Source organism: Hemiscyllium ocellatum, chromosome 14, assembly GCF_020745735.1.
Source record: "Hemiscyllium ocellatum isolate sHemOce1 chromosome 14, sHemOce1.pat.X.cur, whole genome shotgun sequence".
Lineage (NCBI taxonomy): Eukaryota > Metazoa > Chordata > Chondrichthyes > Orectolobiformes > Hemiscylliidae > Hemiscyllium > Hemiscyllium ocellatum.
This window is the reverse complement of record NC_083414.1, coordinates 23445594-23470663: the sequence shown is the minus strand read 5'-3', so window position 1 is coordinate 23470663 and position 25070 is coordinate 23445594. Positions and strand designations below refer to the sequence as shown.

Here is a 25070-nt window from a genome sequence, read left to right as displayed (position 1 = left end):
CCGAAGGCAGAGAGTGGTTGTAGATGGAAAGTATTCTGCCTGGAAGTCAGTGTTGAGTGGGATACCGCAGGGCTCTGTTCTTGGGCCACTGCTCTTTGTAGTTTTTATAAATGACTTCAACGAGGAGGTTGAGGGGAGGGTTAGTAAATTTGCAGATGACACAAAGATTGGAGGTGTCATCGATAGTATCGAGGGCTATTGCAGGCTGCAGCACAACACAGACAGGATGCAGAGCTGGACTGAGAAATGGCAGATGGAATTCAACCTGGATAAATGTAAAGTGATTATTTTGGAAGGACGAACTCGAATGTTGAATATAAGATTAAAGACAGGATTCTTGGCAGTGTGGAGGAACACAGGGATCTGGGTGTGCAAGTAAATAGATCCCTCAAAGTTGCCACCCAAGTGGATAAGGTTGTTAAGAAAGCTTATGGTGTTTTGGCGTTCATTAACAGAGGGATCGAGTTTAAGAGACACAAGGTTTTGTTACAGCTCCACAAGTCCCTGGTGAGACCACACTTGGAATATTGTGTCCAATTGTGGTCGCCCTACTATAGGAAAGATAGAGAGGGTGCAAAGAAGGTTTACCAGGATGCTGCCTGGACTGGAGAGCTTGCCTAATGAAGAAAGGTTGAATAAGCTTGGACGTTTCTCTCTAGAAAGAAGGAGGACAAGAGGATACCTGATCAAGGTATACAAAATAATGAGTGGCATGGACAGAGTCAATAGCCAGAGACTTTTTCCCAGGGCAGGATTGATGGGTACGAGGGGTCATAGTTTTAAGATATTAGGGGAAAGGTATAGAGGAGACATCAGAGATAGGTTCTTTAGGCAGAGAGTTGTGTAGAGACTTACATGGAATGTGTTGCCAGCGGTGGTGGTGGAAGCAGAGTCATTAGGGACATTTAAGCAACTGCTAGAGAGGCACATGGAGAGCAGTAAGTTGAGGGGTGCGTAGGTTAAGTTATTATTTTTAACATTAGGATTAAACCTCGGCACAACATCGTGGGACAAAGGGCTTGTTCTGTGCTGTACCTTTCTATTTTCTATGAATAAAAGAATGACTAGGGTACAATTAGGGCCAGTCAAGGACAGTAGTGGGAAGTTGCGCATGGAGTCTGAAGATGTATGAGAGGTGCTAAATGAATATTTTTCATCACTGTTCATGCAGGAAAAAGACAATGTACTTTGAGGAGAATACTGAGATACATGCGATTAGATTAGACAGGATTTAGGTTCATAAGGAGGTGTTAGAAATTCTGGCAAGTGTAAAAATAAGTAAGTCCCCTGGGCTGGATGGGATTTATCCTAAGATTCTCTGGCAAGCTGGAGAGGAGATTGCAGAACCTTTGGCTTTGATCTTTATGTAGTCATTGTCTTTAGGAATACTGCCAGAAGACTAGAAGATAGCAAATGTTGTCCCCTTGTTCAAGAAGGGGAGTAGAAACAACCCCCGTAATTACAGACCAGTGAGCCTTACTTATGTTGTGGGCAAAGTTTGAGGAAGGATTATAAGTGATAGGATTTATAATCATCTAAAAAGGAATAATTTGATTAGGGATGGTCAACATGGTTTTGTGAAGGATAGATCATGCCTCACAAACCTTATTGAGTTCTTTGAGAAGGTGACCAAACAGGTGGATGACGGTAAAGCAATTGATGTGGTGGATATGGATTTCAGTAAAGTGTTTGGTAAGATTCCCCTCAGTAGGCTATTGTACAAAATACGGAGGCATGGGATTCATCAGAAATTGGTTTGGATCAGAAATTGGTTCACTGTAAGAAGACAGAGGATGGTGGTTGATGGGAAATGTTCATCCTGGAGTTCAGTTACTAGTGGTATACCACAAGGATGTGTTTTGGTCCCATCGCTGTTTGTCATTTTTATAAATGACCTGGTTGAAGGATGAGTTCATAAATTTGGGGATGATACTAAGTTTGGTTGTGTTGTGGATAGTGCCGGAGGATGTTGCAGGTTACAGAGGGAGACAGATAAGCTGCAGAGCAGGACTGAGAGGGAGAAAATGGAGTTAATGCACAAAAGTGTGAGGTGATTCATTTTGGAAGGAGTAACAGGATACAGAGTCCTGGGCCAACGGTAAGATTCTTGGTAGTGTGGATGAGCAGAGAGATCTCGGTGTCCATTTGGCATAGATCCCTGAATGTTGCCACCCAGGTTGATAGCACTGTTAAGAAAGCATACGATGTGTTAGCTTTTAACGGTAGAGGGATTAGTTTTGGAGCCATGAGGTCATGTTGCAGCTGTACAAAACTCTAGTGCACCCACACTTTAAGTATTGCATGCAGTTCTGGTCACCACTTTTAGGAAGGAAGTGGAAGCATTGAAAAGGGTTCAGAAGAGATTTACCAGGATGTTGCTTTGTATGGAGGAAAAGTCTTATCAGAAAAGGCTGAGAGATTTGAGACTATTTTCGTCAGCGAGGAGAAGGTTGACAGGTGACTTAATTGAGACATATAAGATAATCAAAGGGTTAGATCAGGTGGACAATGAGAGCCTTTTTCCTCAAATGGCTGGCATGAGGGGACATAGCTTTAAATTGAGGGGTGATAGATATAGGACAGATGTCAGAGGTAGGTTCTTTACTCAGAGAGTAGTAAGGGTGTGGAATGCACTGCCTGCAACAGTAGTGGACTCACCACCTTTAAGGGCATTTAAATGGTCATTGGATAAACATATGGATGATAATGGAACAGTGTAGGTTAGATGGGCTTCAGATTGGTTTCACAGGTCGGCGCAACATTGAGGGTCGAAGTGCCTGTACTGTGCAGTAATGTTCTATGCTCTAAGTTGAATGGCAAAGTGGATTCCATGTGTTGAATAGCCTATTCCTACTTTTGTTTTCTGTGCCTATTATTGATTTCAGCTCGCACTGGTCCCGGTTAAACTTCCTTCACAACAATGAGTTTTGCAGAAATGCTTTGAAAAACTATCATTGTGGCATTTTATCACAACACACTGCGACATGGTATGACACCATAGCAAGATGGGACACAAGTTTCCACTTTTGTTCCCCTCATTGCTGAGGGATGTAAAGATATGACAGAAGTGTTTCACTTATTCTTCAGGATTCTTGCAACAGTGGCCTCTGATTCCACACCTGAGGACCACACATTGCAGTAAAAATGAGAAAATATTGGACAAAGTGCTAATCTCATCTTTAAATTGCAATTTTGTACATGACTGTTTATAATTCCCTTCAAATGTTGTTGTGTGAGACTATGAATCCAGGGTACTCAAAAGAATCTCATAGCCCATGGACAAAAAGATTTGCAACAATATAAGCACTCTACCATTTTAAAACTGAATGTCAAAATGCATCACTCCTTTTTGGTGATTACTGCATTATGTGAGAAGGATAATCATCAATGGCCTCCTGCAAGTCTACGAAATTTTCTTCAGATTTTGTACTGTATGAGGGTGATTTTCTCTAGATGCTGCAGGCAAGGTTCCCTGCTAATTACACACATTTGCAAAATTCACCTTCATGCATTAATAGAAAAACCTTGTGGGGTGATTGCTTAGCAGTCAAAAAGAAATGGAGAGAGGCTGATCAAATGTATGACCTTTTGAAACTCTTTTATTGTCACTAAAACATGCTATCTCTGGGGATCACTTAGTGTGAATGAGCAGATGAAATTACTTCAGCAGTGTTTCAGAGCTGCTGTGTCAAATGAAACTCCTCAAAAGGAGCCAGTCACTGACAATACAATAATCCTTCAAGCCTTAGAGAAGCACTTTTCAATACTACTGGGACAAGGAGAGCTGTTGATCCAAATCTTTGGCCTTGTCCATTGCTTTTGTCCAACAGACTTACTACAAGCTGCGCCCTCAACTTTACATGGCATTCCATTCTGAAATACTGAAAAATGCCTGGAGTACTGTTGTTGATAATTGGATTATCGTGGCAATCTCATTGTTTAATATGTTTCCCCAAAATATATACCAATCACATGCATATAAAAACATCTGTGCAGTTTGCTGAGAAGGCTTAGGACAGGTGGAACATGAGAAATTCATAAAAACAAACAGGAAAAAGCCAGGTTTTCTTAACGTACCATTGACTAAGCTGGCATTTGTACTATCAGTGGCATTTGCACCTGCTCCACCTTCTGTACCTGAAGTAGACAAGGGCTGGGAGGGAACAGCATGGGAAGGAGGCTGGGGAGCTTCTACTTGGTAGCAATGGATCAAAGGAAAAACAAACAGATTTAATGGGGAAAGAAAAATGAAATGGATTAATATGACTTTTGCTCAAAACACATCTTTAACTTTGTAAAAGCAAAACAAAAACACAACAAGCATCAAAATATCCCATAATACATGAAAAGCAAACAATTTCAAAGGCGAATTGTTCCGTTAGAAAGGATAGATTTAAAGAAATTTCTCTCTCAAATGGATTAAAGAAATAATATGAAATATGCAGAATTAACTTGTTAGTCAACGTGGTTATCATCACAAAACACGCAAAGATGTGATGGCATAGCAAGACCAGACATTGCGTTATCATCAGAATTTTGTCTGTAAGCGCAAAGCAGCAGGGCCTAAGCTCAGTTTGAAGAAAAAGTTTTGAAATGAGTGTGCAATAGCTAGAATTGAGCTAGTTAGACAGGGAGACAGGAAGCCAAAGCCCCTTGCAGCAGCCCTATTGTAATGGATTCAAAATCAGTACAAGCTACTGCCACTTCTTCATTTCTACAGCTACTTAATATGTACAATACCTGGTATGTGGCGTTCATCTTCCTTTGTTTTACCTGTATTGTAATTTGAAAACGGTAAGCAAGTGGAAAGGTAATCCCTAAACGTGCACTCATAAAAAAGGTACAGTCGCTTAAACGTAAAAATTATTCAGATAAATCTCTTTTAACTTCTAAAATCCTTATAACAGTAAAAGGTTGTGTTAGATTGAACAAAACAGCAGTACTTCACAGAATATAATGGAACTCATTTAGCTCCACCTCCTCTCCCTTCCCTGTCCTTCACTCCCTCCCACCTCAATGGTTCACCAGAGGGAAGCCACTTGAGTCACCCATTTTGGAAACCCCAGATTCTGAGAGTGGCTGAGGAAATAAACATTTGACATGGGAACACTGCAACACCTAGGACCATTGCTGCTGAGATACCGGCTGGTAAGTTTCCATTTGTGAACAAAGGACTTGATAATATGAGAAGGCCTCATGACCAGCATTCATCCCTACATAATGAATGGTCAATTGAGCTAGAACATGTTAAGTTGTGATGTAGCTTACAATGCCTGCTAGGAGAAATGTAGCAGGAAAAAAATGGAACACCTTCAGACCTTCCAAAATTTTCACGGGTTTCTATTAGCCCTTACTTAAGGAAAAGACTTTTTATTTGAGAAAGAATAATGTTTAGTAATGTTTAACCTTACCCAGGGGTAAGGTTACATAATACAAAATCTCCATCAAGTGGTTGGCTCAGTAAGCTAGATTCTAAGAGTCTAAGAAAAGGTAGTGTATTGTGGAAGGTGTTTAGAGGAAATCACTGCAAAGAACTGAATCAGTCAGGAAAGAAGAAACACAACGGCAACTCAGCAAAGTACTACCCTAGAAATAGGTTCAGAAGAACTACACAGGAAAACTAAAGATTGCAATATAGCAACTATACTGGCACCTAAATGAAAATGTGTATAAATTTAGACTAACTTTGTAAATTTCAACAGGAACTGTATGACTGCAATCTGTTACAGTACTATGTATATTGCAAATGTTAAAGCTGTGATATTTCAGTTTTGGATATTTCAAGTTAAACTGAGATCGAGCTATGAAGTTTTAATTCTAGAATCAAGTTCAATATTTTGTGATTACATTGCTAATTGTATTTTTTTTCTGTGCTACAGTGACAGAATAGAAGGAACACAATATAATGGTTAGGAACAAGCTCAGTTGCCAAAGAGTTAAAGGATACTTCAACTCCTCATGATAGTCAAACATTATTAGATTTTTTTATTTAGAGCTGGTGTATGCAAGATGGTTCAGAACCAAATTAAGCACAAACATAAATCTCACTACATTTCTGACATACCCTCACTCCCATTTTTCAGAATAGACATAATTTGGCCTTTCAAATTTCTCAATGAGATATCTACACTCCAAAATCTCCAGCTCACTGCCTCCTTCACACTTGAAGGACATGTGATACAGGTAATTCACATTATCCTTGTTTATCTTAAGGGGAGAAGGCTTTGTGTGGGGACAAGGAATGCCCATAAAGAAGGAAAAATGATTTATATTTTCTAAACTCAGGATTATTGCAGAAGTATATTTGATTAAATTAAATGTAACTACTTTTTCAGTCGATCCTTCCTGCACTTTAATTAAATTTATTTCTGGAATTTAATTTAACTCAAGTGTTCACCGTTCATATGCCTGGAAAGCGTAGGGTTAACATGGTGACAGCAAAAACTAAAAGTTGTTATAGATGAGTGAAAGTGTTCTGTTAAAACAATTGCTTAAGACTATTCAGGAATGCTAATTTATATCATTTATCATGCAATAATACAGTTTACCACCAATATTGGCTATTCAATAAGAACCATCAAACAACAGAAGTCACACAAATAGTAATGATTGTTTTCAGCCATTACCCAAGTTGTACACCCTAAGATATATATAATGGGAGATCCACTGTATAGCCACCAATGTGCTGAACCTGCTAACAATGAAATACCTCAAGATTACAGGAGCCCAAGTGAAAATAGCTGATTTCAGTTATGCTAATAGAGAGAAGTGGAAGCTAGGTATATTCTCATCAAGAGAGGAAACAAGAATGTGTGAGCAAATAAGCTTGGATCCATTCTACCCCAACAGGTGACCAATGAGTCAGCAATGCTAGATTGGAGTTATGAAACAAAGGCAGGTTATCTGCCTGTCTTCAAAGCTTGCTGTTGCTGTATGATCTAGGCAAAATCAGGAGGAAAATGAAACTGTTTACTTAAAACTAATCATTCTTTCAGCAATATCAGAATGTAATTCAATTAAAATTTCACCCCGCCTGATGCAAGTAAATAGTTTATATCATTGAAAAGTAATGAAAAAAGTAACCTTTGTATAGGTGAAAATTGAACAACACAATGCAGCATTTTACACTAACCGAAGAACAGTAATGTAAATACACAGTGCCTACCTGCTGAACAATGAACAGGACAAGTTCACTACAAATGGGCTAGGAGATTTAAATTCATACAATGCCATGTACTTAATGGATAAATACAAATGGAATAGATAATATAATTTTCTTGGCTTAACCTGCCATCAAATACATCTTTTTTCTGACGTTATTAAGATGTTTCATACTGCCTCTGGAAAAAAAGGGTGTTTTTTTATTAATTAATTTGGAAAGGCAGGCAATAGTTGCTGTCTGCATTGTGTTTCCATCCTCTTCCAGCAGACATATTTGCAACACTGTCAATATTCTCAGCATTTTAAGAAAACCACAATTCTGCACTGTTCTCAATATATCTCTTGCCATTTGGAAGGCTGTGAAAAATATCTTAGTCAAGAAAAATGTGTTTTAGTTGTCTAGTCTTGGCTTTCAAAAGTAATTGAGAGATGGTGTAGGAGGGAGGGATTCAGATTTGTTGGACATTGGGACCGGTTCTAGGGAAGGCGGCACTATTAGAAATGGACAGTCCACATCTGAACCAGACCAGAACCAATGTCCTTGGGGGAGTTTTTGCTTCTGCTGTTGGGGAGGTTTATAACTAATGTGGCAGGGGGTTGGGAACCAGAAGAGAAAACAAGTAGGCAGCAAGGTGGAGACTGTAAGAATTATGAAGATAACATTAATAAGGGGTAGAATAGGCAGACAGCAAGTGAGCGCAAAAGAACTGATGGCCTGAATTGCATCTACTTTAATGCAAGGAGTATAGGCGTAAAGTGTGTAAGGCAGATAGACTTAGGGCTTGGATTATGACATTATTGCCATCACAGAGACTTGGTTGAAGGAAGGGCATGATGATTGGCAATTAAATGTTCCAGGATATAGACACTTCAGACAGGACAGGGAGGGAAGTGGAGGGGGTGGAGTTGCATTGCTGGTCAGGGACGATATCATGGCTGTGCTAAAGGAGGACACTATGGCGGCCTTGGGTAGTGAGACATTATGGGTGGAGCTGAGAAATAAGAAAGGTGCAGTTACATTGTTGGGGCTGTATTACAGACCTCCCAACAGTGAGTGTGAGATAGAAGAACAAATAGGTAAACAGATTATAAATAGAGGTAGAGGCAATAGGGTAGTGGTGATGGGAGATTTTAATATTCCCAACATTGACTGGGATACACATAGCGTCAGAAGTCTGAATGGAGTAGAATTTGTACGAAGCATCCAGGAGAGTTTTCTAGAGCAGTATATCAATACTCTGACGAGGGAAGGAGCCGTATGGGACCTGGTACTGGGGAACAAGCCAGGACAAATGGTATAAGTTGCGGTGGGGGGATTTCTTTGGGAACAGTGACCACAAATCTGTAAGTTTTAGAATACATAAGGTCTAGGCAGCTAAGAACAGAACGGGCCCTGGAGGAATACTGGAAGAGTAGGACAAGTCTTAAACGAGGAATCAAGCGGGCTAAAAGGGGTCATGAAATAGCTTTACTGAGCAGAATTAAAGAAAATCCCAAAGCATTTTATTCTTATATAAGAAGCAAGCAGGTAACTAGAGAGAAAGGATTGGTCCACTAAAAGATAAGGAAGGAAGGTTGTGTGCCGAACCTGAGAGAATGGGTGAGATTCTGAATGATTACTTTGCATCAGTGTTCACTGAGGAGAGGAACATAATGAATCTTGAGATTAGAGACTGAAGTTTGATTAGTCTGGATCACTTTGGCATAAGTAGGAAGATGTGTTGGGTATGCTAGAGATTATTAAGGTGGAAAAATCCCCAGGACCGGATGGAATCTATCCCAGGTTGCTGAGGGAGGCGAGAGAGGAAATAGCTGGGGCCCTGACAGATACATTTGTGACATCCTTAAATATAGGTGAGGTGCCGGAGGACTGGGAGGTTGCTGATGTTGTCCCCCTGTACAAGAAGGGTAGTAGGGATATTCCGGGTAACTACAGACCAGTGAGCCTGATGTCAATGGTGGGAAAGTTGCTGGAGAGGGTAATGAGAGATAGAATCCATTTATATTTAGAAAAGAATGAGCTTGTCAGTGATAGGCAACATGGTTTTGTGCGGGGGAGATGGTGCCTTACTGACTTAATAGAGTTCTTCGAGGAAGTGACTAAGTTGTTAGATGAAGGAAGGGCTGTTGATGTCAGATATATGGACTTTAGTAAGGCGTTTGATAATGTTCCCCATTGTAGACTAATAGAGAAGGCAAAGTCACATGGTGTGCAGGATGTTGTAGCTAGGTGGATAAAGAACTGGTTGAGCAACAGGAGACAGAGGGTAGTAGTTGAAGGGAGTTTCTCAAAATGGAGAAAGGTGACCAGTGGTGTTCCACAGGGGTCAGTGTTGGGGCCACTGTTGTTTGTAATATACATAAATGATCTGGAAGAGGGCACTGTTGGTATGATCAGCAAGTTTGCAGATGACACAAAGATTGGTGGAGTAGCAGAAAGCATAAGGGACTGTCAGAGAATACAGGAGGATATACATAGACTGGAGAGTTGGGCAGAAAAGTGGCAGATGGCTTTCAATCCAGACAAATGTGAGGTGATGCATTTAGGCAAGTCTAATTCTAGAGCGAATTATACAATGAATGGAAGAGCCTTGGGAAACATTGATGGGCAGAAATCTGGGAGTGCAGGTCCATTGTCCCCTGAAGGTTGCTGCACAGGAAGACAGAGTGGTCAAGAAGGCATATAGTATGCTTGCCTTCATTGGACGGGGTATTGAGTATAAGAGCTGGCAAGTCCTGTTAAAATTGTACAAGACATTGGTTCAGTCACATTTAGAATACTGTGTACAGTTCTGGGCGCCACATTACCAAAGGGACGTTGATGCTTTAGAGAAGGTGCAGAGATGCAATACGAGGATGTTGCCTGATATGGAAAGTGCTAGCTATGAAGAGACTTTGAGTAGGTTAGGTTTATTTTCACGAGAAAAAAGGAGATTGAGGGGGGACTTGATTGAAGTTTACAAAATCATGAAGGGTATAGACAGGGTGGACAGGGACAAGCTTTTTCACAGGTTGAAAGATTCAATAACAAGAGGTCGTGCTTTCAAGGTGAGAGTTGGAAAGTTCAAGGGGGATACACGCGGCAAGTACTTCACACAGAGGGTGGTGGGTGTTTGGAATGCGTTGCCAGCAGAGGTGATAGAGGTAGGCATGGTAGATTCAGTTAAGAAGCATCTGGACAGATGCATGAGTAGGCGTGGAGCAGAGGGATACAAATGCTTAGGAATTGACCGACAGGTTTAGACAGCACATTTGGATCGACTCAGGCTTGGAAGGCCAAAGGGCATGTTCCTGGGCTGTAAATTTTCTTTGTTCTTTGTTCTTTTAAGTATGTAAGTCTATTTTACTCAAAGTTCAAGGTTAGGGTAACCAAATATAATCCTTACTGAAACAAATCTTCCTTTTTGTTTTTCTCCACTACTGAGAAATCAAACATCAGTGCGTGTACTGGCCTACCACAGTCATGATGATTGATCAATCGACATTGGAATAAGGCACCTTCTTAACATGTAAATAAAGAAGGAAGTAAAAGAACACAGTTCACAACCAATGATCAACTCTGTTATCATGCTTGTTTAATCAAATTTGCACTGACCTTACCCATAATAAAGGAACTCTGCAGAAAGAAATCTTTTGCAACAGCATATCTTGAATATAAGATGAAATGCATTTACTACAGCTGAACAATGCTGTTGACAAATCTATGTGGAGTATTCGACGTTTCGGGCACAAGCCCTTCATCAGGAATGAGGAAAGTGTGTCCAGCAGGCTAAGATAAAAGATAGGGAGGAGGGACTTGGGGGAGGGGGGCGATGGAGATGTGATAGGTGGAAGGAGGTCAAGGTGAGGGTGATAGGCCGGAGTGGGGTGGGGGCGGAGAGGTCAGGAAGTATTCGACATTTCGGGCACAAGCCCTTCATCAGGAATGAGGAAAGTGTGTCCAGCAGGCTAAGATAAAAGATAGGGAGGAGGGACTTGGGGGAGGGGGGCGATGGAGATGTGATAGGTGGAAGGAGGTCAAGGTGAGGGTGATAGGCCGGAGTGGGGTGGGGGCGGAGAGGTAAGGAAGTATTCGACGTTTCGGGCACAAGCCCTTCTATTCGACGTTTCGGGTACAAGCCCTTCTATTCGACGTTTCAGGCACAAGCCCTTCTATTTCTGTTCCTTGGATGCTGCCTGACCTGCTGCACTTTAACCAGCAACACATTTTCAGCTGTTGACAAATCTAAACCACTGAGTAAGTTATGTACTGAAGTGAAGTGAGATCTGTTACCACAAAAATGTTTTTTATCAAAAGCATTAAATAGATCAGATAATGTAAAAATATTAAAGATAAATCACAACCAATGTGAAAATATTTAGAAGAATTTATTGTAAAGGATAGTATTTTCTTCATCTTACAATTTGTACAATCAGATTGAAACATGTTGTGCTAATATGAAGAATGTTCCCATAATACTGTGCACAACTGCTTGCTTGAAGATACCATATGACAATCTATTTCTAATAGGTTAAAATTCAGAATGGCTTGAGACAGTGCACATTTCGAAACATAAAAACATAACTAATAAATAATTTGAAGTGGATTGACTTCATCAAAATGGTTGGCTGGTCTTTTACAGTTACCATCTCCTTCAATATATATTACTTTGTTAAAAATGCCACATTAATCTTGACTGTCAAAATGATGTGTCCTATGATTCATATGTGCCTTGAAGCCAGATCAATCCAATCCCACAAGCGCAGACAATACAGTTTGATGTACACCAGTCTTTACCCCACTCTTTTTGCAATTCATAGGTTTCATGTTTAGGAAACAATTGGTGTTAATGCTCAGCTTTACTGAGTTTTTTTTATTCATTTGTGGGATGTAAGTGTCGCCGACCTCTAGTCTTCTATAGTGTTCTAGAACTTTGAATTAGAAATTTGTATATAGTGTTCAGGTGTAGCTGCTGTACAGAACAACAGCATTAGATGAAGCTGTAAGAAGAACCAAAAGAAAATGTGTATTCGGAATTGTCTATAAGACTCAAGAGCCTCGAGCTCAACCAAGAACTTTCACTGACAATCAGGATGATGTAAACTCGGATGGATGAATCCTTTCTGCAGTAAAAATCCAATTTTATGTTGCTAATTAAGGCAGAATTTCAAGCTGCTGAGAAAAACTGTCAGGCTGTGATCAGTGCATACAAGATGGCCAGATTTACAAGCAGGAAAGCTTTTACAGAGTACTTTCATCACTGCTGCTAACAATAGTATTTTCTATGCCTAATTTACCCCTCTTTTGAAGTGCATCTGAAGCCGGCTTTTATAAATCTATGCCGACAGAAGTGGGTCTGACAATTTGAAGGAACGAAGACAGATTTTGCCATTACAGGGGAAAACAGAAAATGCCTTACTTTTCCACTGCACTGGTGAAGAATTAGATGGCACTTCTGAAACACTTTTACCTGAGGAAGATGACTGAGTTATCTACAAAGGCATTGACAACTTATTTCAGGTGAAGCAAAATACAATAGACGAGACAAACATTTTCCGATGCAAGAAGTAACAAGCCAATGTGTTGATGAACCAGTACTGCACAGAATTGAAATTGTTGGCAGACAAATGTAACTTTGGAGAAGTCGATAAAAAGAAACTGTTCTCTCTTGTAAAAGGATCGAGAGTGAACGGGCGCAGATTTAAACTACCGGCAAAGGAAGCAAAAGCAATACAAGAAAAACGGTTTTCATGCAGTGGATTGTTAAAGTCTAAAATGTACTGCCAGAGATTGTAGTGGAGGCAGTTTCAATGAAGGTACTCAAAATGGAATTAATTAATTTTCACAGATATTGTGAGAAAACAGAAGAACAACATTAAATGAAATGTTTACGTGCAGAGCTGGTGCAAATGAGAGGCTGAATAGCTTCTGCACTGTGAGCATTCTGTGACTGTTGTAAAGTTGGAAAGGTATACAGAAAATAAGAACACTGACCACCACAGGACGGGTCTCCAGCCAAGTATGCCAGTCAGCCCTGGAGAAATCTAAAATGTGATTAGAGCGACTGAGCTCTGCAAGGTAATGATCACTGTCTGAATCCACAGCTATTAAAGTTAAGGCTATGTGAAACTACATGCCAAGTTCAATACCTATTAATGATGTTCATAGCTCATCTGACAGGAAACCAAAGCAACGGTGGTCACGCTGAGTCCAAAGAATGATCCACCATGGCATTGCTTATCCATAGTGGACACTGGCCTAACCAGTAAGCAGGGAAAAATCCACAAAAAAACTAATTGCATTACGCATATTTATCACTCATCAGCTCAACTGACTACCAAGGGCACACATTTGCATACCATGAAAAAGGGAAAGGGAATGCAACCAAGATAGAGGCAAATGACCCCGAACAGACTTTGGTGCTCTCTTTCAACCACAGAAAGCAGCACTGTATGACAGTGATCATTGGCTGCTCCAATATAAATACTCCTATTGCTACTGCACCATGATTAGTCACAGAAGACAAGAAACGTCAGGAGTCTCTATTCATTATAAACCAAGGAGTGAGTACACTGACAAAACACTGAAAGTATTCAGAACTTTTGAAAATCTAATCCCATTCAAAGACATCAGGTGAAAGCAATATTTAACATTGTATGTAGAGATTGAGACATATCCTGCAGTTTTCACACAGCAACAGATTTACAGGTGATTACCATCACAAACACCATTCTGATGCAAACAACATTCTTAAATGGTATGCTGACCACTTCATTGGCATTGAAGATGTTTCATGTAAACAGCACATTGATCCCAATTTGCTTCCGGTTATGATTAAAAAAAAAGTGAATAACATTTCAGTGTCAGGAACCAGATTAAGATGGAACTTTAGTTCTCACTTGATCCTGACTTCAAAGAAAATGATGGGGTGAGTGTGGCTGTTGGGTGACATCCATTTAAATCATCAAGAACACCAATAAGTAAGAACCAGATTAGAATCTGCACTGGCATACACTTAGAAAATGGTGTGACACAACAATACAGTCACTTGGCACTGGCAAATGATTGTGCCATGCAGAAAGTGCAATAATTAAACATTTTGTTAAGCCTGACTCCACTGTAGGGTACCAAAAAGTCAAGTTTGACGAAGAATGAGAGTATCTTATTATCTCATGTTGGACTTCTTTCACAGAACAGGCTCAACTTTGCCAATAATTTAGCAGCTGAGGCATTTAACACTCGATTCAGTCTGTACTGCAAAGACTGCAAGGCTAAACTTCAGTGATGACATTCTCATCTACTGTCACACTGACAGCGAACTGGAGAGACAACTGTATGCATGCCTACATATCTCAGAGGATGCAACCTGATGTTGATCAATGACAAGTGCTTGTGCAGTAAAAGTAGAATCAAATTCTTTGGTCATGTATTCAATAGTGAAGAAGAATCACCAAACTGATGGAAATTTGAAGCAATTGCAAATGCCATGCAGGAAGTCTGGAGTCAGCCTGCACTCACCATGTACTGTGGTTACTTCATTCCTGATCTCACTATGCTATCTGTTCCCATATGTAATCTGACAAAAGGAATATCAAATGGGAAGGGAATACATCGCACATAAGATATAGGAGCAGAATTAGGCCATTCAGTTCATCAAGTCTGCTTGGCCTTTCGATCCCAGCTGAGTGGGTTTGAGAAACCTTTCTCCTCCTTTCTCCCCATAACTATTGATCACTAATCACTAATCAAGAACCTATCTGTCTCTGTCTTAAATACACTCAATGACTTGGCCTCTACAGCCTACTAGGACAATGAGTTGCACAGATTAACCATCCTCTATGTGAAAAAAAACTCTTCTTCATCTCAGTTCTAAATGGTCAACTCTTCACTCTGAAGCTTTGCCCTCGAGTTCCCAGTTTCTCCTATTAGTGGAAACATCTTCTCCACATCCACTCTGTCCAGGATTCTCAATATTCCGTAAATTTCAATGAGATCCACTCTCGTCCTTCTAAATTCCAGAGTGCTCAATCGCTCCTCATATGACAAGCCTTTCATCCCCAAGATCATTCTTGTTAACCTCCTTTGGACCCCCTTCAAAGCTAATATATCCATCCTTAGAAACGGGGCCCAAAACTGCTCAGAATATTCCAAACGTGAACTGACCTCAGCAGTACATCTCTACACTTGTATCCTAGCCCTCTGTAAATGAATGCTAATACCGCATCCGCCTTCCTAACTTCTAACTGAATCTGCATTTTAACCTTAAGCAAATCCTGAAGTAGCAGTCCCAAGTAAAGCATGCACATTGTCAAGTCTTTATGACCCCCTCAAGATGTCTGATCTATGTCCAGGACTACAGACTAATGTTAATGTGGACTTTGCAGACTTACATACTGGTAAGTACTAACTTGCTATCACTGATGACTGCAGCACATTTCCAGTCGTGAAAATACCTCCATGAAAACAGTTAGCCTAAAGTTTGACCACATTTTTCATGGAATACTTCAAACAGTAAGATGTGACAATGGGCTCGCGTTTAACAGTAATAACTCAGTAAATTTGCAAACTATCTAGATTTAATTCATTCAGTGATCACGCCCCATTGGCCCAGAGGTATAAGGGAAATCAAGAGATTGCTGCAAACCTTGGAAAGAATGTCAAATACATGACAATGACAGATGCTACAGAAGAGAGCAAGTCATGGAAGCAAAAGCTGTACTGGTTTGTTCGCAATCACAGAACAACTCGACATTTGACTGTTGGAAAGCTTCCAGCTACACTCATCCCTTAATATTTACCATAGCCTTGGAGAGGGAAAGGAGCAATTACCAAGGGAAGATATTCAATTGGGGAAAAGGAAATTATGATGCTATCTGACAGGGGTTGGGAAGTACAGACTGGGAGCAATTGTTCCACAGAAGGGGCACAGCAGACGTGTGGATACCGTTTAAGGAGCAGTTGTTGCGAGTGATGCACAAATTTGTTCCTCTGAGACAGGTAAGAAGGGGTAAGATTAAGGAACCTTGGATGACGAGAACAGAGGAGCTTCTCATCAAAAGGAAGAAGGCAGTTTACGTGAGGTGGAGGAAGCATGGATCTAGCACAGCTTTACAGGATTACAGACTTGCTAGAAAGGAGCTCAGAAATGGACTGAGGAGAGCCAGGAGGGGGCACGAAAAAGGCTTGGCAAGAAGGATTAGGGAGAACCCAAAAGCATTTTACTCATACGTGAGGAATAAGAGAATGATCAGAGAGAAGGTAGGGCCGGTTGGAGATAGCGTAGGGAACTTGTGCGTGGAGTCTGAGCACTTAGGGGAAGTCCTAAATGAGTTTTTTGCTTTGGTTTTCACTAAGGAAAGGGACCTTGTTGTGAATGATAACTTTGAGGAGCTTGAACAGATCAAGATTGAAGACGTTGATGTGCTGGAAATTTTGGCAACATTAAGATAGATAAGTCCCCAGGGCCAGACCAGATTGATACGAGGCTGCTCTGGGAAGCCACTGGTGAAGATCTTTGCTTCCTCACTCTCCACGGGATTCGTACCGGAGGATTGGAAGGAGGCGAATTTTGTTCCTCTTTTCAAGAAATGGAATAGGACAATTACAGATTGGTCAGTCTTACGTCTGTGGTCAGCTAGGTTTTGGAAAGAATTATGAGTGATAGGATTTATGACTATTTGGAAAAACATAGTGTGATGAAAGGCAGTCAGCATGGCTTTGTGAGGGGTAGGTCACGCCTCAAATCTTATTGAGTTCTTTGAGGAGGTGACAAGACAGGTCGATGAAGGTCGAGCAGTGGATGTGATGTATATGGATTCTGGATCAGTGGTGTTGGCAGAGCACAGCAGTTCAGGCAGCATCCAAGGAGCAGCAAAATCGATGTTTTGGGCTAAAGCCTTCATCACAGCCTTATTCCTGATAAAGGGCTTTTGCCCGAAACGTCGATTTCGTTGCTCCTTGGATGCTGCCTGAACTGCTGTGCTCTTCCAGCACCACTAATCCAGAATCTGGTTTCCAGCATCTGCAGTCATCGTTTTTACCCCGTGGTGCTTATGGACTTCAGCAAGGCATTTTATAAGGTTCCTCATGGTAGGCTCATTCATAAAGTTAAGAGGTATGGGATACAGTGAGATTTGGCTATCTGGATTCAGAATTGGTTGGCTGACAGAAGGCAGAGAGTGGTTGCAGATGGAAAGTATTCTGCCTGGAAGTCAGTATTGATTGGGGTCCCACAGGGCTCTGTTCTTGGGCCTATGTTCTTTGTAGTTTTTATAAATGACTTCAACGAGGAGGTTGAGGGGTGGGTTAGTAAATTTGCAGATGACACAAAGGTTGGAGGTGATGTTGATCGTATCGAGGGCTATTGCAGGCTGCAGCACGACAGACAGGATGCAGAGCTGTGCTGAGAAATGGCAGATGGAATTCAACCTGGAATAAATGTGAAGTGATGCATTTTGGAAGGTTGAACTTGAATGCTGAAAAAAGGATTAAGGACAGGATTCTTAACATCCACCATACACAAATGACAATGTGACAAAGTAAACTGTTTTTAATTGTTAAACAAATCTCTCATCCCATTGTAAATAAGTGAAGGGAAATTTAAAACATATAATAATTTGAATGGTCAAGTCATACCTTACTTTACTACATAAGCTTTGGAGACAAATCACTGAAACATGCGATCTCTCTCATTTAACAAAGGGAGGAATGCAGGATTGGACGATTTTGAAACAGTAATTAATAGATGGTGTTTACTTGTAGTTGCCGTACAGAATACCACCAATTGATGGAGCTGTAAGAAGAAACAGGAGAAAACAAGGTGGATGCTGTGTAATAGGAGATATTATTGTATTCTGGTGTGTTGGAGCTGTTTCTAAGTCTCAAATACCTCACATTATTTCAAGAACCTTGACGCTGATTGGTAAATCCTAATCAAAACACCACGATGTGTTCACTTACACTTAAGATATATAGAAATTAATGGAATATAGATTTAATGTTTGGATACAGATTACCCTGAAAGATCCAATGAAGGTAAAAATTGTATATAATGTTGAATCCAGACATCTTAACATTAGCAAAATGAAGAGCAGAGCCACGGGACATTGAAGAGGACACTGTCTCAACTTCAAAACATTAAATACATTGCAAAGGGCATCCTTTGGTAGTTTCAAGCACATGTTTCATTATTACTGCAAAATTCCTGTTGTGCAAGCATCATGCTGGACTAACAAATATGCAATTAATAAATTCCATTCAAACAATGACAAAATATATTAATTTATTTACTCTCTGATGGTCTGACCTTCAATGATGATCATTCAAATGCAGTTAGTGCATTTTCATTTTGGTATAAAGTGCAGGCACTGAGCTGGCTTAATTCCTGTTCAATGACAGCAGCTTTTTTGCCCCTAAAGAGGAAAGCTAAGAACAAATTGAATTTCCATTGGACATCATCACAAACTAGATGCCTGTTTTCGGTTTCCCTAGGTGATCTTCAAATGGTTGACAGGATGATGCTTATATATCAGTGAATAGGCCCACAACTGAGCATTTGCTGAAGGTAGTTCATTGATGAAATAGCTGAAGTTGCTGAGCAGTAGACACGACTTTGAGGGGCTCCTGCAGTGACGTCCTGGTGTTGAGATGATGGCTATCCAACAAGCAATACTTTTTATTAGGGATCATGCCACCCTTTTGAAGAGATTTTCCCCAATTCCCACTGACTGCCATCTTCCCAAGCTCCTTAATCCATACTTGCTTTAATGTCAAAGGCAATCAGTCATTCCTGTCTCAACATCTGGAATTCAGCTCTCTTGTCCATGTTTGGACTCCAAATGGTCCTGATAGAAACCAAACTGCAAGTCTCTGAATAGATTGTTGGTGAGGAATTTGTCTTTAATAGCACCTTCTATCATTTTGCTGATGATTGAAAGCTGACTTAGGGAAGATAATTAACCAGAAACTGCTCATCAAACTTAATAAATGGCAAATAACTATGTCACCAGAGGAATGACACCCTGTGGCTTGCAGTTTTTACAGGTTTAAATGTCCAGCCCTGAAGTTTAAAAATATGGTTGTGTTTGCTGTATTAACCTGCAACATAAACTGGACTTAGCACAAGATCACAAAGTTTGAACAATTGAAATGGTGGCTTGTGCTGACTGCTCATGTAGTTCTCACTGCCTTATCAGGATGGCTTGTGAGGAGAACAACATTTGAAAAAAGCAAGGCTGAGAAATGATTTGAACACTTAATTTGAAATGAAATATAACAAAACAGTTTACAAACATGAGAAGTGACATGTTTTGCAAACATTCTGTGAAAGTTTAAACTGCAAGAGAACAGATGTTCTTTCACAAACATTCTGAAAACACTAATGTTAATGGTTGTCTTGGTCATTGTTTGCATTTGAATATTTTAAGTGTGTAAGCATTTCAAGAAGAATTGAACTAGTAAGCAGCATCTTTAGCCTATATTTGATTATAAAGACAGTTGTACTCTTCTCAATCTACTGTATACTTCCCTCAATGGAATTTCTTTCTGTTATTTAGATTGAACTTGTTATGAAAGGTGTAGTACATTTCAAGATCCAAGCTCTGTTGGGAAGGTATAAATAACAGCATTCCGGTGCTTTGTCAAATCAGTGGTAGGGTGGAATATGCTGGTAATCTAATTACTTGCTGTTGATAACAAAGGGAAAGACGTGTCCCTGTTGAGAAGAAATTGATTGAGGAAGATATAGTTAAACTGGATTGAATGATTTACAGTTGGGACTAATGAGAATACACCTGACATTGCAGAAGTGCTAAGACAAAGTGATCTTTGAGTATGGAGAACCAAATAATAAAAGTAGGCATCACAAGCCTGAATTAAGATAAATAGCAATGCAGAGCTTACAGTTTGCAATGCTAAATGAGTGTCTTATGTTCCGTGAGGAGCAGTAAATGAAAAGCTGAATAAGTTACTGAGTGAAGGAACAATTAAGGAAGTGAAGAGCATTGAGAGGGCCATACCTATTGTGGTTGATCATGAAACAGATCGAGCCATTCAGATTTGTGGAGATTATGAGCAAATAATAAATAAGATGATCAAGAAGGACACTTATCCAATGCCTGTCAATAGCAAGTAATTAGATTTAACACACTTGTATCACCAAATGGATGATGAAGGTATCCACTCAATCCAGGAGAAGATTGAGAGGATTTTATAAACAACAAGATCTGAGAACAACGAAGAATTTGAAAGATTCATTGAAATTGTTGGTGTTTTGTTCTACATTCATTCACAAATTGGCTAATGCATTCATTCTGAGGTATCAACTGCTCAAAATTGGAATAGATTTGCAGTTGTTTCTGGAGTGTTAGAAAACACTTAAGTGATGAAGAAAACGCTAACTAATGATTCTGAACTGTGATCTCAAGAAAAGATTGGTTTTAGCATGCATTGCAAGGCTGGATGTGGTGTTATCTCAGATAATGGAAGATGTTATGGAGAGGTTTGGAGCAAGTGCTTCACGTACTTGAACAAAATCAAAGCAAAGATATTCCCAAGTTGAGAAAAGGATATTTACGATCATTTAAATATATGAACTAAGAGCAAAAGTATGCAATTCACAGCCACAATCCTTTTAAACAATCAGGTCTGTTCTGATTGTGGCCTCAACTTCACTTTCCTGCCTATCCTGAGACCATTTGACTCCCTTGTTCATCAAAAATCTAGCTATGTCTTCCTTAAAAATATTATACTCTACATCCACTGTGCTCTAGGGAAGAGAATTCCACAGACTCTCAACTCTTGGAGAGAAAACTATTCTCCTCATCTCTGACTTAAATGGCAGAATCTTGTCTCTGTCCCAAGAAGAAACATCCTTTCAGTCTCCCCACTGGCAAGCCCCCTCAGGATCTTGTCTGTTTTACGAAGATCACCTCTCATTCTTCTAAACTTTAATGGATATGGACTAAATTGTCCAACCATTTATGATAGGATGAAATCCTCTCCACCCCAATAAGTCATATCTGAACTGCTATGCCTGAAATAAGGAGGCCAAAACCACACGCACAACTCGGGATGCAGACTCTCCACCAACTTATATAACTGTTTTTAAAAAAACTTTAATCTCCCATACTCCTGTGATAAACAACATTTCATTTGTATTTCTAAACATTTGCAAAACCTGCAAACTAGATTTTTGTGATTCATATACCAGGCCACCTAAGTCCTTTTGTAACTCAATGTTCTACAATCTCTCTAAATATCAATAATATGCTACTCTTTTATTTTTCCTGCCAGTGTTGTCATATATATAGCTGGAAGTTCCACAAATTCTTATAGGGTAGGAAGCTTACTTTTTGAACTGACCACACTCTTATGATCATATTTGGTTCAAGAAAGAGAATACTATCCCCCATAGCTTCAGATGAAGACTGGAGGTTGGCAAACGTGGTGCCATTGTTTAAGAAGGGTGATAAAGACAATCCAGGGAACTATTGACCAGTGAGCCTGACCTCAGTGGTGGGCAGGTTGTTGGAGGGAATCCTGAGGGACAGGATGTACATGTATTTGGGTACAGAAGTTGGGAGGTCATGTTAGTGCTGTACAGGACATTGGTTAGGCCACTGTTGGAATATTGCATGAATATCGGAAAGATGTTGTGAAACTTGAAAGGATTCAGAAAAGATTTACAAAGATGTTGCCAGGGTTGGAGGAGTTGAGCTATAGGGAGTGGCTGAACAGGCTGGGGCTGTTTTCCCTGGAGTGTCGGAGGCTGAGGGGTAACCTGATAGAGGTTTACAAAATTATGAGGAGCATGGATAGGATAAATAAACAAAGTCTTTTCCCTGGGATTGGGGAGTCCAGAACTAGAGGGCATAGGTTTAGGGTGAGAGGAGAAAGATATAAAAGAGACCTAAGGGGCAACTTTTTCACGCAGAGGGTGGTACGTGTTTGGAATGAGCTGCCAGAGGATATGGTGGAGACTGGCACAATTGTAACATTTAAGGTGCATTTGGATTGGTGTATGAATAGGAAGGGTTCGGAGGGATAAGGGCCGGGTGCTGGCAGGTGGGACTAGATTGAGTTGGGATAGCTGGTCGGCATGGACACGTTGTACCGAAGGGTCTGTTTCCATGCTGTACATCTCTATGACTCTATGAGACCGGCATTGATTTGATTTTGATGGCCTATTAGGTCTCTTGTCTCAAGATTTCCTATGATGACAGGTTCATTTCTCACCACTGAGTTCCCTGTGAATTTATTTAAATGTACAAATGGCACAACAAGGCCTACGAGGGAATTAGTGAAGAAACTTTAAAGCAAGTGGTGCTTGGTAAGGTGCTCAATCATGGCATGAACATCTGGCCTGGGAAATATAATGATGAAAAATTGCAGGAGTATTTGTTGAAATTAACTGAGTGCATATTAAGGTTGTCTCCAATGTGGTTTCAGAATTATTATCCTGCCAAGACACAGAGTGAGACTCTCAAAGGAACTTCATCAATAGAATATAGGGATAGTCCATATAAAAGCAGTAGCAAGAAGCTATGTTTGGTATGCAAAGATAGATGGAGATAGAAATGTAGAAGATAGAAGCTAGAGTAGGCAATTTGACCCCTCGATCTTGCTCCACCATTCAATATAACCATGGCTGATCATCAAGTTCAATACCTTAATCCTGCTCTCCCCCATATCCCTTGTTCTCTTTAGCCATAGAAGCTATACCTATCTACTTCCTGCAAATCCATAAAGTATTGACCTCAACAACCACTGGTAGTGAATAGATACTGAAGAGTTGCTGAAAGCTGGTGTGTCCTTCAGAATGAGAAATGATTGAACCACTGTTCTTTTCAATCCATGGCAACTACAAGAATTAGGGTGTAGGTTTGCTCGCTGAGCTGTAGGTTTGATATCCAGACGTTTCATGACCTGGCTAGGTAACATCATCAGTGGCGACCTCCAAGTGAAGCAAAGCTGTTGTCTCCTGCTTTTTATTTATATGTTTGTCCTGGATGGGGTTCCTGGGGTTTGTGGTGATGTCATTTCCTGTTCATTTTCTGAGGGGTTGATAGATGGTATCTAGATCTATGTCCCAGGATAGATGTGTTGTCCCAATCGAAATGGTGGGTTTTTTTTTCGTCCATGTGTAGGGCTACGAGAGAGAGAGGGTCGTGTCTTTTTGTGGCTAGCTGGTGTTTGCGTATCCTGGTGGCTAACTTTCTTCCTGTTTGTCCTATCCAGTGTTTGTGGCAGTCCTTGCATGGAATTTTGTAGATGACGTTGGTTTTGTCCATGGGTTGTACTGGGTCTTTTAAGTTTGTTAGCTTTTGTTTGAGAGTGTTGGTGGGTTTGTGTGCTACTAGGATTCCGAGGGGTCTTAGTAGTCTGGCTGTCATTTCTGAGACTTCTGGGACAGGCTAAGCAAAGACATGCCAGAGAATTCTTAGAGGCCTGGCACTCCAACCACAATGCCATAAACAAACACATAGATCTAGATACCATCTATCAACCCTACAATCTGGATATCAAACCTACAGCTCAGCAAGCAAACCTACACCCTAAACCTCAACCTGAACTACAAACCTTCACAAACCTTGCACTTTGAAGTGGATCGGAAAAGTACCTTGTTTTGGTGAACAGCTATAGACTGTAGATAAAATGTTGAGTCTACTGCCAATACAATTAATGTTAAAGCACTCAGAAATATTTGGAACCTCGAGATATGTTCAGTTATTGACTGTGCAGTAAGTACAAAGCCTGTAGACGCAGCAATTCAAACACATGATTCTCTGAAAGTGCAATTGCAAGTAGATAAAGGCATAAAAAGGCCAACAGCTTGGTGTGCTTTTTAATATTATAGTAAAAGTAGAGAAGACAAAATGCACTGGAAATAGTTAAATGACAGTGTTAATACTGTGGGCAATTTTGAGCTCTTCAGTATAGGAATGATAATAAAGCCCAGGATAGTATGGAACATAAGCTCACTAGGATGATGAGTAGAATGGAAACGTTACAATTCTGAGAAGTGATCTAAGAAATGGAGACAGTTTCCAAAGAGGTTCAAAGGGCCCAAAACAACCTTGTGTAATTACAGAGGACTCTTTCTACCTCACCCTCCACTCCACAACCCTTCACTTCCTTGGTAATTAGACATCTAGGTACATTGTGCAATAGACGGTTTTATTTCATCAGTTTAAAATTTGAGCATCAGCCTCTTCCCCTTCAGAGTAGTCATGAACAAAGGAACTGTGGGAAGAGAACAGCTTGTGAATTTGATTTTGGATCACGTTCTGAAAGAGATAGTATTGAAATGATTGATCAAATGCCCTTCTTTAGAGTTGTAAGTTCCAAGAATCATCTATGGGAATTCTGCAACAGATTCAGCTAGGACTCAGCTACCATGAGACAAGAACAGTTTCAACTCCAAAAGGCTGCCACTAACACACAGAAGGCAACCACTCCTTGTGTACGCGCTACAAAAGTCTTATCTGAATGAAGAACTAGATTGGTGTGAAATGGATACATAATAATGACTCATAACTCTGGATTACTTACAACATTACTTATGATTACAATATGTGCTTTTTATAAGTGGACATACAGCCAAAAGATGAACTGCAGATGTAAATTCAGTGGGTGACTGTTAAAGCTGTGTGTGAACCCATGGAATGTCACACCTGTAGAGGGCCATGGGCACTTTAAACAGAGATTTGACATAATGGCATTGCAGTAACATCACTGAACTAATAATTCAATATTCCAGATTAATATTCTTGCGATATATGTTTGAATTCCATCGTGGCAGATAGTGAACTTTGAATTCAATAATCATATGATGGCTGGGATTTTTAAAAAATAGTCTAATTGTGACCATATTGAATTTTTATGATGCTGCCAGACCTGCTGAGTTTTTCCAGCATTCTCAGTGTTTGTT

General features: G+C 40.2%; 1 protein-coding gene across 2 annotated transcripts in view; it reads right to left on the bottom strand.

The window, feature by feature from the left end:
- The window catches only part of atp2b2 (ATPase plasma membrane Ca2+ transporting 2), a 388757-nt gene that overhangs the window by 197652 nt on the left and 166035 nt on the right, over positions 1-25070 (bottom strand). For both annotated transcript variants that reach the window (XM_060835139.1, XM_060835141.1), the window contains exons 6-7: positions 4741-4773; positions 4078-4191 (exon numbers count right to left, since the gene is read on the bottom strand). In XM_060835139.1, coding sequence (XP_060691122.1) covers positions 4078-4191; positions 4741-4773 — 147 coding nt within the window. The remainder of the gene's footprint in view (positions 1-4077; positions 4192-4740; positions 4774-25070) is intronic.